Below are 15,379 nucleotides of genomic sequence, written 5' to 3'. Positions count from 1 at the left end.
CTGTAGCGGAGAGGAACAAGGGCTGGTACTCCCCTTACTTTCTCGTTCCAAAGAAAGACGGAGGACTGAGACCCATCTTGGACTTGCGAGAATTGAACAAATTCCTCAGGAAAGACAAATTCAAGATGGTCACTCTTTCTTAGATCCTCCAGGCCCTTCAGTTTCAGGACTGGTTGGTATCTCTGGACCTTCAGGACGCTTATTTCCATGTGCCTATCCATCTCAAACACAGGAAATACCTGAGGTTCGCAATTGGCAACTCTCACTATCAATTTCGAGTACTGCCTTTTGGGCTGACATCCGCCCCGAGGGTCTTCACCAAGTTAATGTCGGTAGTGGCGGCAAGTCTAAGGAGGGAAGGGATTCACGTCTACCCCTACCTGGACGATTGGCTGATCAGGGCTGTTTCTCCGGAGCAAGCTCAGATCCAGCTAAATCACGTATGCTACTTCCTTCACAAGCTGGGCTTCTCCCTCAATTTAAAGAAGTCTCAAATGATACCATCGCAGAGACTCCAGTTCATAGGAGCGATCCTGCATACTTCCCTGGGAAAAGCCTCGCCACCAGAGGTGAGGGCTCAAGATATTCTACAGATGGTTACCAAGTTCCAACTTGCCCAACGTCTCCCAGCTTTCGACTTTTTGAGGTTGCTAGGCCTCATGGCATCCTGCATTTTCCTTGTGCCAGAGGCTCGCCTGAGAATGAGATCCCTCCAGTGGGCACTGAGGACTCAGTGGTCACAATTCTCAGGGAGAATGACAGATCTTCTTCAGGTTCCCGGCAGGGTGGCTCGAGACCTTCAGTGGTGGGCCTGTCAGGAGAACATTCTGAAAGGAGAACAGTTTTGGCAACCCTGGCCAGAGATAACAGTAGTCACGGATGCCTCACTCATGGGGTGGGGAGCCCACGCCAACGACTTGACCATCAGCGGTCGTTGGTCTCCATCGGAGTCCAGACTACACATCAACCTGTTAGAGCTGAGAGCCATCAAACTTGCGTTGAAGGCTTTCCTGCCAGTTGTACAAGGGAAGAACGTCCTGATAATGACGGACAACACGGTGGCCATGCATTACCTCAACAAAAGAGGAGGCGTAGGATCACTACCCCTGTGCAGAGAGGCGATGCAGCTCTGGTTTTGGGCAATCCAAGAAGGAATCTCTCTATCGGCAGTTCACCTAGCCGGAGAGAAGAACTTGACAGCGGACGCTCTGAGCAGGCAGAACACAGTCTCTCACGAGTGGGAGCTAGCTCAGGAAGTCCTTCAAGAGATCTTCGCCCTTTGGGGAACCCCTCAGGTAGATCTGTTCGCCACCAGCCTAAACAGGAAATGCGACCTGTTCTGCTCAAGGGAATTTCCTCCGAGAGGAGCTCTGGGAGACGCGTTCATAGTGGACTGTGAGTTTCCGCTTCTGTACGCGTTCCCACCGGTCCCTGTCATTCCTCAAATGATCAGGAGGTTGAGAAGATTCCGGCGAACCATGATCCTAATTGCCCCGGATTGGGCCAGGAGAACGTGGTACCCGGACCTTCTAGATTTGTCCATCTGCCCTCCATTTCGACTTCCTCTCAGAGAGAACCTACTCTCACAGAAGGGAGGTCAGGTTCTCCATCCAGACATCAAAACCCTCAACCTTCACGCTTGGCTTCTGAACGGCTGAGGTACAAGGATTGGGACCTCCCTGATGATGTTATGGAGGTGTTGCTTTCGGCAAGGAGACCAGCAACAAAGTCTTTATACCGCTGCCGTTGGAACAGATTTTGCAGCTGGTGTAGAGAACAGAATATCGACCCATTTTCATGTGGTACACCAATGGTTTTGTCCTTCCTACTATATTTGGCAAATTCAGGCCTTCAAGTTGGCACCATTAAGGGCTATCTCGCAGCGCTATCTATCTTTAAGCGTACTGCGGAGGAACCATCCTATTTCAAATTACCCTTGGTAATACAGTTTCTAAAGGGGTTAACCAATGTTTATCCCCCAAGACCATTCCAAGTTCCCCTATGGGATTTAAACTTAGTATTAACTTTCCTGATGGGGACACCTTTCGAACCTCTCCATTCTTGTTCGTTAAGATTCCTTACCCTTAAGACTGTTTTATTAATAGCACTTACATCTGCTAGAAGGGTGAGCGAATTACAAGCTCTTTCTTGTAAACCCCCTCATACAATCTTTCACAAAGACAAAGTTGTCCTGCAAGTGAAGCCTAATTTCCTCCCAAAAGTAGTCTCTGAATTCCATATCTCTCAGAAGATTATCCTACCATCTTTCTATCCTCCTCCTCACCCGGGGAAAGAGGAAGAGAGGTTACACAGACTAGACCCTAGGAGGGTTTTAAGTTTTTACATTAGTAGACTAGCCAGGATAAGACAGGCAGACCAGCTGTTTGTAGGCTACGCAGGTCACAAGCTGGGGTTACCAATAACTAAGCAGACTATTTCCAGATGGATCATTCTAGCCATTCTGGAATGTTATAAATTGGCAGGGAAAGAGCCCCCTCAAAACCTTAGGGCTCATTCGACCAGAGGTATTGCAGCTTCATCGGCCCTCAAAAGAGGCGTGCCGATTAAAGACATATGTGCGGCCGCTACATGGTCGTCTGTCCATACCTTTACACGTTTTTACAATCTGGATTCCTCCTCTAGTCAAGAGACTAGGTTTGGAAGGGCTGTACTGCATTCTATTCACCAATAGAAGACAGCGTGAAGTCAGTACTCCCTCCTCCGAATATAGAATACTGCTATGGGAGCCTATCTAAGATGAGGAATACGTCGGAGGACACAATCCCTTCGAAGAACAAGTTACTTCTTACCTTGTAACGTTCTTTCGACGGGATGTTCCTCCGACGTATTCCTCATCGACCCTCCCATCCATCCCCGCAGTTTTACTTCCCTTGTTGTTGCAGCTTACGCTCCTTCAGGGTGATTAGTCTAGTCCAAACAGTAATACTGTGGGCTACAAAACGGAACTGAGCAACGGACGCTGCGCGCGGCCTTTATAGGCAGGATGACGTCGAGCGTCGATACGGCGGCTGTCGAGGGTCATCGACTCGAGGGACGTCGACGCGCAGCGCCCTCTGGAGAAAACATTTTCCGAGGCCAGCAGAGCTGGAAGGATATATCTAAGATGAGGAATACGTCGGAGGAACATCCCGTCGAAAGAACGTTACAAGGTAAGAAGTAACTTGTTCTTCTTCCTGAGAGCACGGCTTGCAGGGTAATGAAACCTGTCAGGCCAAGGGCTCAGGCAAAAAGGCGGAACGCACAGCGGAGCTAGAGGGGAAAAAACAAACAAGGCAAGTATTACATACCGTTTGTTGATGGCTATAAACCATCCCCTCTACACCCTCCGAGACCCACAAGCTTACCTGTGAAATTCCTTTTTTCTGCGGAATACCTACTTGTGATAGAACACAAGACCGGGTGTAGGTGAAGGTCAGTTGGCAACTTGAGAGTGTCCCAAGGATAGTGTCACTGATGTCCCAAGATCAGGTAAGGGGATTCCCTGACCTGGACGGCACGAGGACGCTACTAGGGATGTGGTAGAACAATCCTTTGAAAGGCAGCAAAGCGTCCCAAAATCCAATGAGTGGTGCAAACAGCGAAGCGTCCCAAAATCCCCCAAAAAAACAAGCCAATAGCCAAAATGTCACAATGTGCAAGCAAACAGCACCGTTTTTCCAAGTGCAGCAAAAAAGGTTTCAGGAAGAAAAAGGCGTAGTGTTTGCTTTTCTGAAACACCTAAATGCAGGGTCTTTACTTCTTCGTTCGAAGAGCGGGTAACCAGGAACAGGTAAGGGATACGGGGTCAAGAGTCAGAAAGGGAGCCGGGAACCAGACATGAGAAACGGAATTCCAAAGGCAGTCCGGTAAGAATTCCGTGGTCGTGCAGGGGAGGGCAGATCAGAAGAGCGCCAAAAAAGAATCAGCAAGCAGGCAACGGAGTCCAGACGGTAAGCAGAAGTCAGAAGCCAGGTAAACAAAAGGTATGGAAACTTCTCCGAGAAGCGCTGCTCACTGTAACACAACGGTTTAGGAGCACCGGCTTTCTGAGGGCGTGGCTAGATATAGGAAGTGGATTTGAAGGAGGCGTGGAACGCATACAAGAGAGAGAGCGTTCCAAGGGTTTATGCCAAGCGCAAGCCGCATTGGGAGATGTAGTATTTACCGGCGATGACGCAGGCGTTGATGTAATCGCTAGGACAAGCGCCACGGGCTTCACCCATTGGCATGAGAATGTCGTAGGAATCCGGGGGGCATGACAGTACCCCACCTCAAAGATGGGCTTCCCCCAGGTCACAAACCACGAGACCGGAGAAATGCCTGCAAAAGACGCGGAGCATGAATGTTGGAAGTGGGCTCCCAGGTACGGTCTTCCGGGCCGTAACCTTTCCAGTCTACTAGATAACGGCGGACACCTCGGACCACCCGTGTATCTAAAATGGCCTGTACCTCGTATTCCTCTTCACCCTGGATCGTAATAGGAGCTGGATGATTGAATAGTCGCGTACCAACAATGTAAGGACGTAATAGGGAGACATGGAACACGGGGTGGATTTTCCAACTAGAAGGTATGCCCAAGCGATAGGCGGCTGCATTAATGCACTGCGTGATGGGATAGGGACCCACATAGCGAGGGTTTAGTTTACGTTTGCCCGGTATATGAAGATGCACAGTAGATAACCAAACCTTATCCCCCGGGCGATACACCGGGGCTGATCGGCGGTGCCTATCAGCATATTTTTTCATGCGATCTTGTGCTTGATGCAGATGTTGAAGCACAGCAGTGCGGATAGACAGCAAAGATTGGGCCGTTGCTTGAGCTGCGGGCACCTGTGCCACCGAAGGAAGGGCGGACGGTAAAACCCGCGGATGTTGGCCATACATGGCATAGAAAGGAGAACAGCCAACCGATGCGTGACAAGCATTGTTATATGCGAATTCCGCAGCGCCCAACACGGACAGCAAGTCCGACTGGTACTGTAGACACAAACATCGAAGGTACTGCTCCATGGTGGCATTAAGTCGTTCTGTATGTCTGTCCGTCTGTCCGAGGATGGTATGATGATGATGATGCCAAGAAATCGGGTGAGGGCCAACCAAAAGCGTGAGGTGAATTGGGATCCACGGTCTGAGATAAGAACCAAAGGAAGACCTAACAGACGAACCACCTGTTCGAAGAATAATTTGGCTAATGCAGGAGCAGAGGGGACGCCTTTACAAGGAACAAACCGAGCCATTCTGGTGAAAGTGTCTACGATCACCAAAATAGTGGTTAGCCCCTGGACCGGCTGAAGCTCTACCACGAAATCAAGTGACACAGTGTGCCATGGATGTGGTGGGATGGGCATTCTCTGGAGAAGCCCTACAGGTTTCCCAGGTACAGATTTACACTGTGTGCATACAGCACATTTAGATACAAAATCTGCCACATCCCGTTTCATATTAGGCCACCAACACCATCGGAGGAGAAGGTCGAGTGTCTTGATTTGCCCTGGGTGGGCGGCTAAACGAGTATCATGAGACCAGCTTAGGGCCTGTAACCGAGTCCAGACATCAGGGATATACAGGCGTTCCTGTATATATGGTAGTTCCGATATCAAACGTGCTTGCAACCCTTGAAGAACCGTTCCATGGTCCGCTGTCCAACGGCGGATCTGTTCGAGTAAGGAACTGGTCGCAGCACAAACACACATCACAGTGTTTTTGGGCAAAATAGGAAGGACTGCCTCTTCGGGAGATGCATCAACTCCGATGCGAGAAAGCGCATCGGCTTTGCCATGCAAGGGGCCTGGCCGGTAAGAGACGGTGAAATTGAACTGTGCAAAAAACAAATGCCACCTGATTTGTCTAGAGTTGGTACATTTTACCGTAGAAAGGGCTTGAAGGTTACGGTGGTCCGTATAAACCGTAACAGGATGTCGTCCCCCCAGTAGGTGGTGCTGCCACTCTTTAAAAGCAGCTCGTATAGCCAGTAGCTCTCGTTCCATTATGGTATAATGCTTTTCCGGGGAAGTCAATTTTCTGGAAAAGAAGGCTACGGGGTGTAATTGCCGAGTCGTGGGGCATATTTGAGGCAAGATGGCCCCAAGGGCAATGGCAGAGGCATCAGCCTCAATGATGAAAGGCAATAGGGGATGGGTGCAGCAGGACTGGGGCTGTAGTAAAAGCATCTTTCAGGGTCTGGAAGGCGACCTGGGCCTGATTGTCCCAACAAAAGGGAACTGAGGGGCTGGTGAGGCGTGTCAGCGGGGCTACAATATACGAAAATGATGCAATAAAACGTCTATAAAAGTTAGCAAATCCTAAGAAGGATTGTAAACTCTTAAGCGAGGTAGGAGTAGGCCAGTCTAGGACTGCTCGTATTTTTGCATCATGCATGTGAATACCCTGAGAGGATATCACGAAACCTAGAAATTCCACAGAGGAAACGTGAAAGACACATTTTTCTGCTTTCGCATACAAACCGTGTTCGCGAAGACGAAGTAATACCGCCCGTACATGCTCCTCATGTTGCGATAATGTTTTGGAAAATATTAATATATCGTCCAGATATATCACAACAAAAACATCCAACAGATATCGGAAAATGTCGTTGACGAAATGTTGGAATGTTGCGGGGGCATTACATAAGCCAAACGACGTCAGTAGGTATTCGAAGAGGCCATATTTGCACTTAAAGGCCGGCATCCACTCGTCGCCTGTGCGCACCCTCACCAGATTGTAGGCCCCCCTCAAATCCAATTTCGTAAAGATTTTAGCGAAAGTGAGGCGATCCAATAATTCCGAGATGAGGGGTAATGGGTATTGATTTTTTATAGTCACCGCGTTGAGTGCACGGTAGTCCATACAAGGGCGGAGATCCCCCTCCTTTTTGGGACGAAAAAGATCGGAGACACAGCTGGAGAACGGGAAGGACTTATATGACCAAGTCTTAAAGACTTCTCAATGTAACTCTTTAAGTGCTCCTCCTCAGGTCGTGCCAAGGAATATATCCGCCCGTGTGGGAGAATGGCATTGGGTACCAAATCAATAGGACAATCGTATTCCCGGTGAGGCGGGAGTTGTTCAGACAAACCCTTATCAAACACCTCAACCAAATCCTGATATACGGAAGGTATTTCAGGTGCCGCCTTAGTGGTTGCATTAACGGTGTGTGTGCTTGATATTAGAGCCATGCATGGAGAGGGGAGAGGCATCCTCTGAACGGGAAAGCAATCCACCTTACATAAGGGAGAGGAAAAAAGCACAGTTTGTTTCACCCAATCAATGATGGGATTATGTTTTTGCAACCAAGGGAGGCCCAAAATAATCCCAAACTGAGGTGCAGAGATAAGATCGAAAGACAGGTATTCATTATGCCCTTCTGCCGTACTCATTTACAAAGGTTGTGTTTGTTTTGTGACATGGCCCGAATCCAGACAGGAGCCATCGACTGTATAAATAGCTTCTGGTTTGGCTTTAGGGTCTACCGGGATACCATAAGTTACTGCCATTTGTTCGTCCATATAATTGCCTGTTGCCCCGGAATCTATCATGACTGGACTAGAAAAGGTCTGAGAGTTGGGCAATAGAAAGGACATATCCAGATATATGTGTGTGGAAGCTTGACAAAGGAGTGAGCCATTGGAAGGCTGACCCGTCACATCGGCTCGATTTAGGGACGGGTCGTGGCGTTTCCCGCCCGTTTAGCAGGGCGTTTAGGACATACACGAATGAAATGTCCCATCTGTCCGCAATACAGACATAGATTATTTTGTAGTCTTCTCTCTCTCTCTGCCTTCGAAAGGGGACCTTTCACTGCCCCAATCTGCATGGGTTCTACATCCCCAGGGACTGGAGAGGATACCAGTTCAGGTTTACCAGGGCGTAGATCAGGATGTCGGCGTTCTCCACGCCTCTGTTGCAGACGAGCATCTACCTGCAACACCAAGTCAAGAAGGTCAGAGAATACTGAAGGAACAGAGGGGACAACGGATAATGTGTCCTTAAGTTCGTCTGACAAACCCTTATAAAAGACTGCCGCCTTTTTCTGTTCAGGCCAAGAGGTTTCTGCAGCCAACTGGTTGAATCGGCCTAAGTACGCCAAGAGGGGTTGTTTACCCTGAGACAATGCCAGAAACTCCAGGTCCGAAGCCTGAGCTTTATATCTGGCATCAAAAACCAGGTTCATGGCTACTAGTAGGGCGTCAAAATCATATAAAACAGGGTCATCAGATTCCAGTAAGGGATTCGCCCAGGCCGCAGCCATACCCCCTAGATGAGAGAGCACAAATGCTACTTTTGTTGTGGAATTGGGAAATGCCAAAGGACGGCATAGAAAATGTAGACGACATTGATTGATGAATGTCCTATACGTTTTGGGGTCCCCCGTGAAACGTTCCGGTGGGGCCAATGGAAAGGGGCCAGGTAGTACCACTGGAGCTAAACCAGGTTGGGGTGTCGGAGGAACGGGTGGTGGTACAGGAGCGGGAGCATCCCCAAACTCCTCGTCCGCGGGCAAGGGCTGCACACAGCTTTGCATGACATCCATTCGTTGATGCAAAGAAGCGTGTGCTGCTGCCATGTCTGTGCGGAATGTGGTAAAGGCCTGCATCATAGCAGCCATAGGATCTGCATTGGGATCCATCACAGACAGACAGGCACCAATATTAGGCTCCTAAATCTGTCGTACTCCATATGTTCTGCCGTTAGTCCGGAAGACCACTCGGACTAAATGCCACTGAAGTAATTCAGACTTTCTTCCTGAGAGCACGGCTTTCAGGGTAATGAAACCTGTCAGGCCAAGGGCTCAGGCAAAAAGGCAGAACGCGCAGCGGAGCTAGAGGGAAAAAACAAACAAGGCAAGTATTACATACCGTTTGTTGATGGCAATAAACCAACCCCTCTACACCCTCCGAGACCCACAAGCTTACCTGTGAAATTCCTTTTTTCTGCGGAATACCTACTTGTGATAGAACACAAGACCGGGTGTAGGTGAAAGTCAGTTGGCAACTTGAGAGTGTCCCAAGGATAGTGTCACTGACGTCCCAAGATCAGGTAAGGGGATTCCCTGACCCGGACGGCACGAGGACGCTACTAGGGAGGTGGTAGAACAATCCTTTGAAAGGCAGCAAAGCGTCCCAAAATCCAATGAGTGGTGCAAACAGTAAAGCGACCCAAAATCCAATAAGTGGAGCAAACAGCGAAGCGTCCCAAAATCCAATGAGTGATGCAAACAGCAAAGCGTCCCAAAATCCAATGAGTGGTGCAAACAGCGAAGCGTCCCAAAATCCAATGAGTGGTGCAAACAGTGAAGCGTCCCAAAATCCCAAAAAAAACCAAGCCAATAGCCAAAATGTCACAATGTGTAAGCAAACGGGACCGTTTTTCCAAGTGCAGCAAAAAAGGTTTCAGGAAGAAAAAGGCGTAGTGTTTGCTTTTCTAAAACACCTAAATGCAGGGTCTTTACTTCTTCGTTCGAAGAGCGGGTAACCAGGAGCGGGTAAGGGATACGGGGTCAGGAGTCAGAAAGGGAGCCGGGAGCCAGACATGAGAAACGGAATCCCAAAGGCAGTCCGGTAAGAATTCCGTGGTCGTGCAGGGGAGGGCAGATCAGAAGAGCGCCAAAACAGAATCAGCAAGCAGGCAACAGAGTCCAGAGGGTAAGCAGAAGTCAGAAGCCAGGTAAACAAAAGGTATGGAAACTTTTCCGAGAAGCGCTGCTCACCGTAACACAACGGTTTAGGAGCACCGACTTTCTGGGGGCGTGGCTAGATATAAGAAGTGGATTTGAAGGAGGCGTGGAACGCATACAAGAGAAAGAGCATTCCAAGGGTTTATGCCAAGCGCAAGTCCAATTTGGGAGATGTATTTACCGGCGATGATGCCGGCGTTGATGTAATCGCCAGGACAAGCGCCGTGGGCTTCCCCCATTGGCATAAGAATGTCGTAGGAATCCGGGGGGCATGACACTGGCTCATCGATATTTTTTTCGCAATTGGAGTTAGAGAGATTCTAAAAGCATAGGATGTTTTCGTTGGATTGAGAAAAGTTGGTCTGACCAGAGGTGGATCTAGTTGGGGGGGTTGGGTCACATTGATATTTGGTTTCTTTTTCGTTTCTGAAGGTGACCATAATTCGTCATTTGACACCTCTGAATATCCCAAAGAAATGTTGTTTATTGAATCCTGAGTGGAAGAACTCATATGTGAAGATTCGAAAGATGATTCTTTGCATTCATCAAGAATAATCAGTGCATCGTCTTGAGGATCAATAAGGAAGGAGTCATCATCGATTGAGTCGTCTTCAGTACCACTCTCGATCACTGACGGTGCTTTGGACGCTTTAAGAGGGCTATCTTGATTGATTACCGCCAGCAAAGCATCTAGTGGTTCATGCTGAGTATGCTCATGTTTAATTGTCGTTCTCACTATATTAACAGTTGGAGTAATTGCGACAACAGCTACCGGTCTTGGGGTCTTTACCGTCGGTTTTGATGTTTTTTTAGTTGTGTTCTCTGGCAATGATTTTTGCACATATTGCATTTTTCTTAGAAATGCCCGTGAGCCTGTTTGAGGTTTTTTAAAGTTTTTTCTTATATCTGTTTTGGGCTGAGGTTCTTTTCCCACTAGGCCTCGTTTGGTCAGATCAACAATATCGAACGGGATACATATTGCCGGTTCACCATTAGAGGTAGTCATTGTTTGAACAGGTTCCATTGTTCCACTGTTGTATGGTTGCATTTCATATTGAGTCCACTGATCTATTTTGAGAACATCTGGTTGCACTGTACTAGTTGCAGTTTGGGTTTGTTTTGTTGTCCAAGAAGATTGTGGCAGCACCTGACACTGTTTTATGATTTTTTCATCCATCACTTTTTTTAGTAATTAAAGATACAGTCTCCATCAAGTTTTGTTTATCGGCACGGTCGACTCTCGCAACTTCAGCCAGTCGACTTTGCCATGATCTTGATGCCTCCGCTTCATATTTCAAGCTTTCCTGAACAGTTCCAATGAAACTTTCTAAATGGGTTTGCTTTGTCATGACTATGGCTAACAAAGTAGCTTGATGCTTAGTCGAGTCCACCATCGCTTCTTGTATTTCGAGAAAATGGATCATAGCTACAGATAGTACAGCTACTAACGAGTTTTGGAGATCCAGCATCGTAGTTGGTAATCTTTCCGGTAGCTCTGGGGAGACATGGCAAAGATCTTATGTGAAGAAAACGATTCGCCCTCCACTAGTTCTTGGGTGGACTTTGAGGAATTTTTTAGGAACGCCTGCGATCCTTTCGGTGCAATGGGTGTCGATGTATTGATTTTTTGGATTGGAGTGTTATTGAGGATTGCTCCAAATACTTCCTCCCTTTTTTCCTGAGAATCCTTAATCTCATCAATCTCGGTTATATCGAGTGAAAGACGCGCGATGCGAACTGATAGAGGTTTGGAATTTTCACTATTAGTCGAATCTATCGGTTGATATGTCGATTGCCATTGTTGTTTGGCTGCTTTGCTCGTTCCCGAAGGGTTGGTGTGTAACAAGCGTCCTCTGGATTGGATTTACACGCTATTTCAGTAGGTTGACGGGGAAGCAATGTGGAGCGACAGGATCGTTTTGTGGAAACCAATGGTGTAGGTTCATGAAGGATATTAGATGTTGGTCTATACACCTTGTCTTGGGTAATCGGTTTCGTTTCTGCCTGAGAAAGTTCCGTAGGAGTTGTAAATGTAGACAAATTTGAAATGGGGGTAGGGAAGGCGTAGGGAGGAAGGGCATGATTTGTTTGAGGTGGCGAGGAATGGGACTCGGGCTCAGTGATTTGCGATTTAGGCACTGATGGTAATATGTGTACAGGTACTTGTAAAATTTCTAATGGCTGCAGTGACTGAAATTCAGACTGGTATATTTCTGCCTTCATAAATACCTGAGGATTAGAGTTTAGTTTAGGCGTTTGCTTTCCTTTTATCTCTGTTTGAATCAGGCTTTTGTTTGCCATAGCAACCGTTTCTTCTAGTTTCCCTTGAAGTTGGGTACGCGGTTTTGTGAGTTCCATTTAGTAATTATTCAAACAAAGACAGGTAAAGGGATAGAAGAATGTATTGTTTTGGATGCACTACTGAGATAGAGTAGACAGCACTTAGCGCCGAACCCAGCCGCAAACAGCAGTAAACAGCCGTGCCCTTGTCTCTGCCGCGGGCTTCTCGCCGCAAGGGTCACGGAGTACTGCTAATCAAGGCACTTCCAGTGGGCGTAACTCAGAAAAAGTCAGGTGACGCTTCTCACATGATGAGGAAGCGAACCGCTCGCGTCAACTGCTATCGGCTCCTGCCGGTAGACTGATGCGAGTTGGAGCAGCGCTTCCCAGTAAGTACAGTTCAGGCAAATCCAAACAGAGATGGCCACCCAGCCGCACAGCAGTAAACAGCCGTGCCCTTGTCTCCGCCGCAGGCATCTCATTTTAAATTAGTTCCTCTGTCTAGGGCTTTTGCCAGAGGTTGATTGTCAGAGGGTGATTATCCACTGTGAAAATCCAGTGCTAAGAAACCATTGTTATTGTGCCTGTTTGACTTGTTCACATTGGTACAGAATTAAATGTTTTATGGAATACATTTTATTACCAGAGACAATTAAAAGTGTTCAATGTGCATACATTAACAGAAATGTGTTTTTCAAAGTATCAATAAATTATCGTTACATTTTTTCAGATTGAAGAAGGCACTGTAGTGCTGGAAGATGACTCCACAGAGGAAGCTGATATTGCTACAACACCAAACACCCCCCGTAACCTTTCTGCATGGAAAATAAGCATACCCTATGTGGATTTCTTTGATGATCGAAAGGAAAGAATACCAGTGTTCTGCATTGATGTGGAGAGGAATGACAGAGTTGCTGGTAGGTGTGGCATTTTGATTGAGTCATTTTTGAAGAAATGTAGGCGTTCTCTTCCCCCAGAGATTTCTTTGCCATTGTTCTTTTCAAGGGTTTTTCGTTCCTCCATGCTTCCTTCCACTTAATTGGTTCTCTGTGTCTGACATAGTTTCTTTGTGCAGATCAGTCTTTTCCTTGACTTTTATATTTCTGTCTTGGATAAACCAGACATTTCATGGTTGTAGATGTATGAAATGAATGCTGTGGTTGTCCTTCTTCTGATAGTTTATTTTTTTTATAGCCCTTCACGTTTGTCCCAAAGAAATTCAGTACTGGTTTTGAGAAATAATTAATCTCACCCCTCAAACGCCCTCTAAACTTTCCTCTGCTTACCCCTTCCCAACCTACATACCTTTACATTATATAAAAGGCAAAACCTTTTGTTTTTGACGTCCCTCGTTTTAATTCTAAGTGGATAGAAGGGACACTTTGATAACAGGGTTTGGGAGTACTTGTCAGCAGTCTTGCTAGCACCATATTCCATTGCTTGTGCAACTCAGTAGGTATCTGCCGTGTATGTATGAGATCTCCTCTCAGCAGTGACTATATAGGAAGTGGGTCATTTTACGTTATTAGCCTGGCCCTTTTACTTGTAGTTGCAGTTTAGGCTGCAGGTATCATAATCAGACATGTGATGCAAAAACAAATATAACTCTTCCATGCATTACCATCCGTCCTGCTCAATAACATACGAGAAACAAATTGCATGCATTGCTATATCTGTGCATTGTGGTACTTGTTAACTAGTAATATATGAAGGTTATGTTTTATTCTTATTTTCTGTTTATAGATGGACATGCACCTGAACATTGGTCGGTTTACCGAAGATACCTAGAATTTTATGTTCTTGAGTCAAAGCTTACAGAATTTCATGGTGAGCTTAAACAAATGTCAACTATCTTGCAAATAAACATAGTTTTACACTTATTTTCCCTGGGGTAAAGTGGTTGCTGTGGTAGCTCTTAAAGGAATGGTTCGGTCAAAAATGTTTATTGTCCCTACGGGTCGGCCAGGTGTTTTTAAGCCTAAATTGCTCGATTTTAGAAAAATTTCCTATGGACCTTACCCGAGTTTTCGTCCATTAAACGCACGCGAAAACAGGCATCAGGGCACTGCCATTATGTGATAATAATCATATCACTTGCCACATCGCCCTGGCTGATCTGCTTTTGCGGCACTAAATCATATCCCCCGCCCCTGAGCCTGACATTATCAAAACATTCATATTCCCCGCCTCTCTCTGCGACGTTATTGTGCTGCGTAGGCAAACGCGCCCAGTCGTCTTCTACGCGACTTCTCACAGATCCCGGAAACCAACACAGATCAACTCACAACACAACGCGCCACAATTCGGAATATGAAACTGTACTTTCAAATCAAACAGCAACATGGTACATTTGGTAAAGTACATTTATTTAACATTAAGTGTTTAAAGAATATTCAGCAATTGGCATATTAAATCGGGATGTGATTTTTTTTTTTCTTTTCTCTCTATCCGCAAATCCTGTTCTGTTTTATCATGAGTCACGCGCTGTTTCTTTATGGTATACAGGGTGTTGGTTTTCATTAAAACAAGCACTTTCGTCGCACGGTGAACCGCAAGGCTGTTCCATCAACTAGGCACTAGGCCAGCGTAAAGGATGATATGTTGCTTCTAGCCGCTGGTACCGCATAAGGGCATATGGGCCCTTGGAGATCGTCCCATAAGATCATCAAAGTGGTGCAGTTGTTTACGATAAGCTGCAGCTGGCGGTTGAAAAAACCATCTGCCGGGGTCTGGAACTGGTAGCAGTAGGGTAGGATATACCTGTTTTGAAAGCATAAAAATTATAATTAGTCTCGCCAGCTGATATTTATTAATATTATTCATTTTATTTATTACGGCCGATCTGAAACTATTTGGTTTCAAGGATAGTGCAATGGAGTATGTTCGGCTCTAAAATCAATGCGAAAACTAACAAAATAAATCAAGGTTAACACACAATGAGAAACGACTGTTTGTCTACATGCGTGTGGAATGTGGACCTGCATGCCCATGTGCCCGGTACAAAGACGATCCGAAAAAACGTTTTACCTGCTTTTCATTCATTCATTTATTCATCCATTCATTAATTCTTCATTCCGGTATAAAAGCGTCTAAAGAGTTGCTTACATTATATTTGCAATTTCCATTGTGTCTCTGCGTAATGCAGTCCGTAAATCCCACTGTGCTCTTGACAACGATTTTTCGTATACTGAACTAACATGAAACTCGGTCTAGTTTCAGAATTTTCTGCCTTATCGTCTCTTACGTTATTGCACCCCTCCTTCAAATGAAGTCCTTTTGGCATGGTCCCTGTCTCTCTCAAGGTCAAAAAACAATAGAACCTTATACTGCCAGTGCGAGTTGTGGGCCTCTTCAGGCCGCCAGCTGAAAATCAAAGCCGCTGACCTTCACTCATTCTTACTTTGAAAAATCCCGTGTAAAGCCATC

At 46.5% G+C, this 15,379-nt stretch overlaps 1 protein-coding gene across 13 annotated transcripts in view; it reads left to right on the top strand.

The window, feature by feature from the left end:
* Positions 1 to 15,379, top strand: part of SNX14 (sorting nexin 14) — a 2,214,134-nt gene that overhangs the window by 1,574,608 nt on the left and 624,147 nt on the right. For all 13 annotated transcript variants that reach the window (XM_069606348.1, XM_069606351.1, XM_069606342.1 and 10 more), the window contains 2 exons: positions 12,684 to 12,870; positions 13,697 to 13,780. In XM_069606348.1, coding sequence (XP_069462449.1) covers positions 12,684 to 12,870; positions 13,697 to 13,780 — 271 coding nt within the window. The remainder of the gene's footprint in view (positions 1 to 12,683; positions 12,871 to 13,696; positions 13,781 to 15,379) is intronic.

Source organism: Ambystoma mexicanum, chromosome 4p (assembly GCF_040938575.1).
Source record: "Ambystoma mexicanum isolate Mex_15411 chromosome 4p, UKY_AmexF1_1, whole genome shotgun sequence".
Taxonomy (NCBI): domain Eukaryota; kingdom Metazoa; phylum Chordata; class Amphibia; order Caudata; family Ambystomatidae; genus Ambystoma; species Ambystoma mexicanum.
This window is presented reverse-complemented; position numbering and strand designations above follow the sequence as displayed.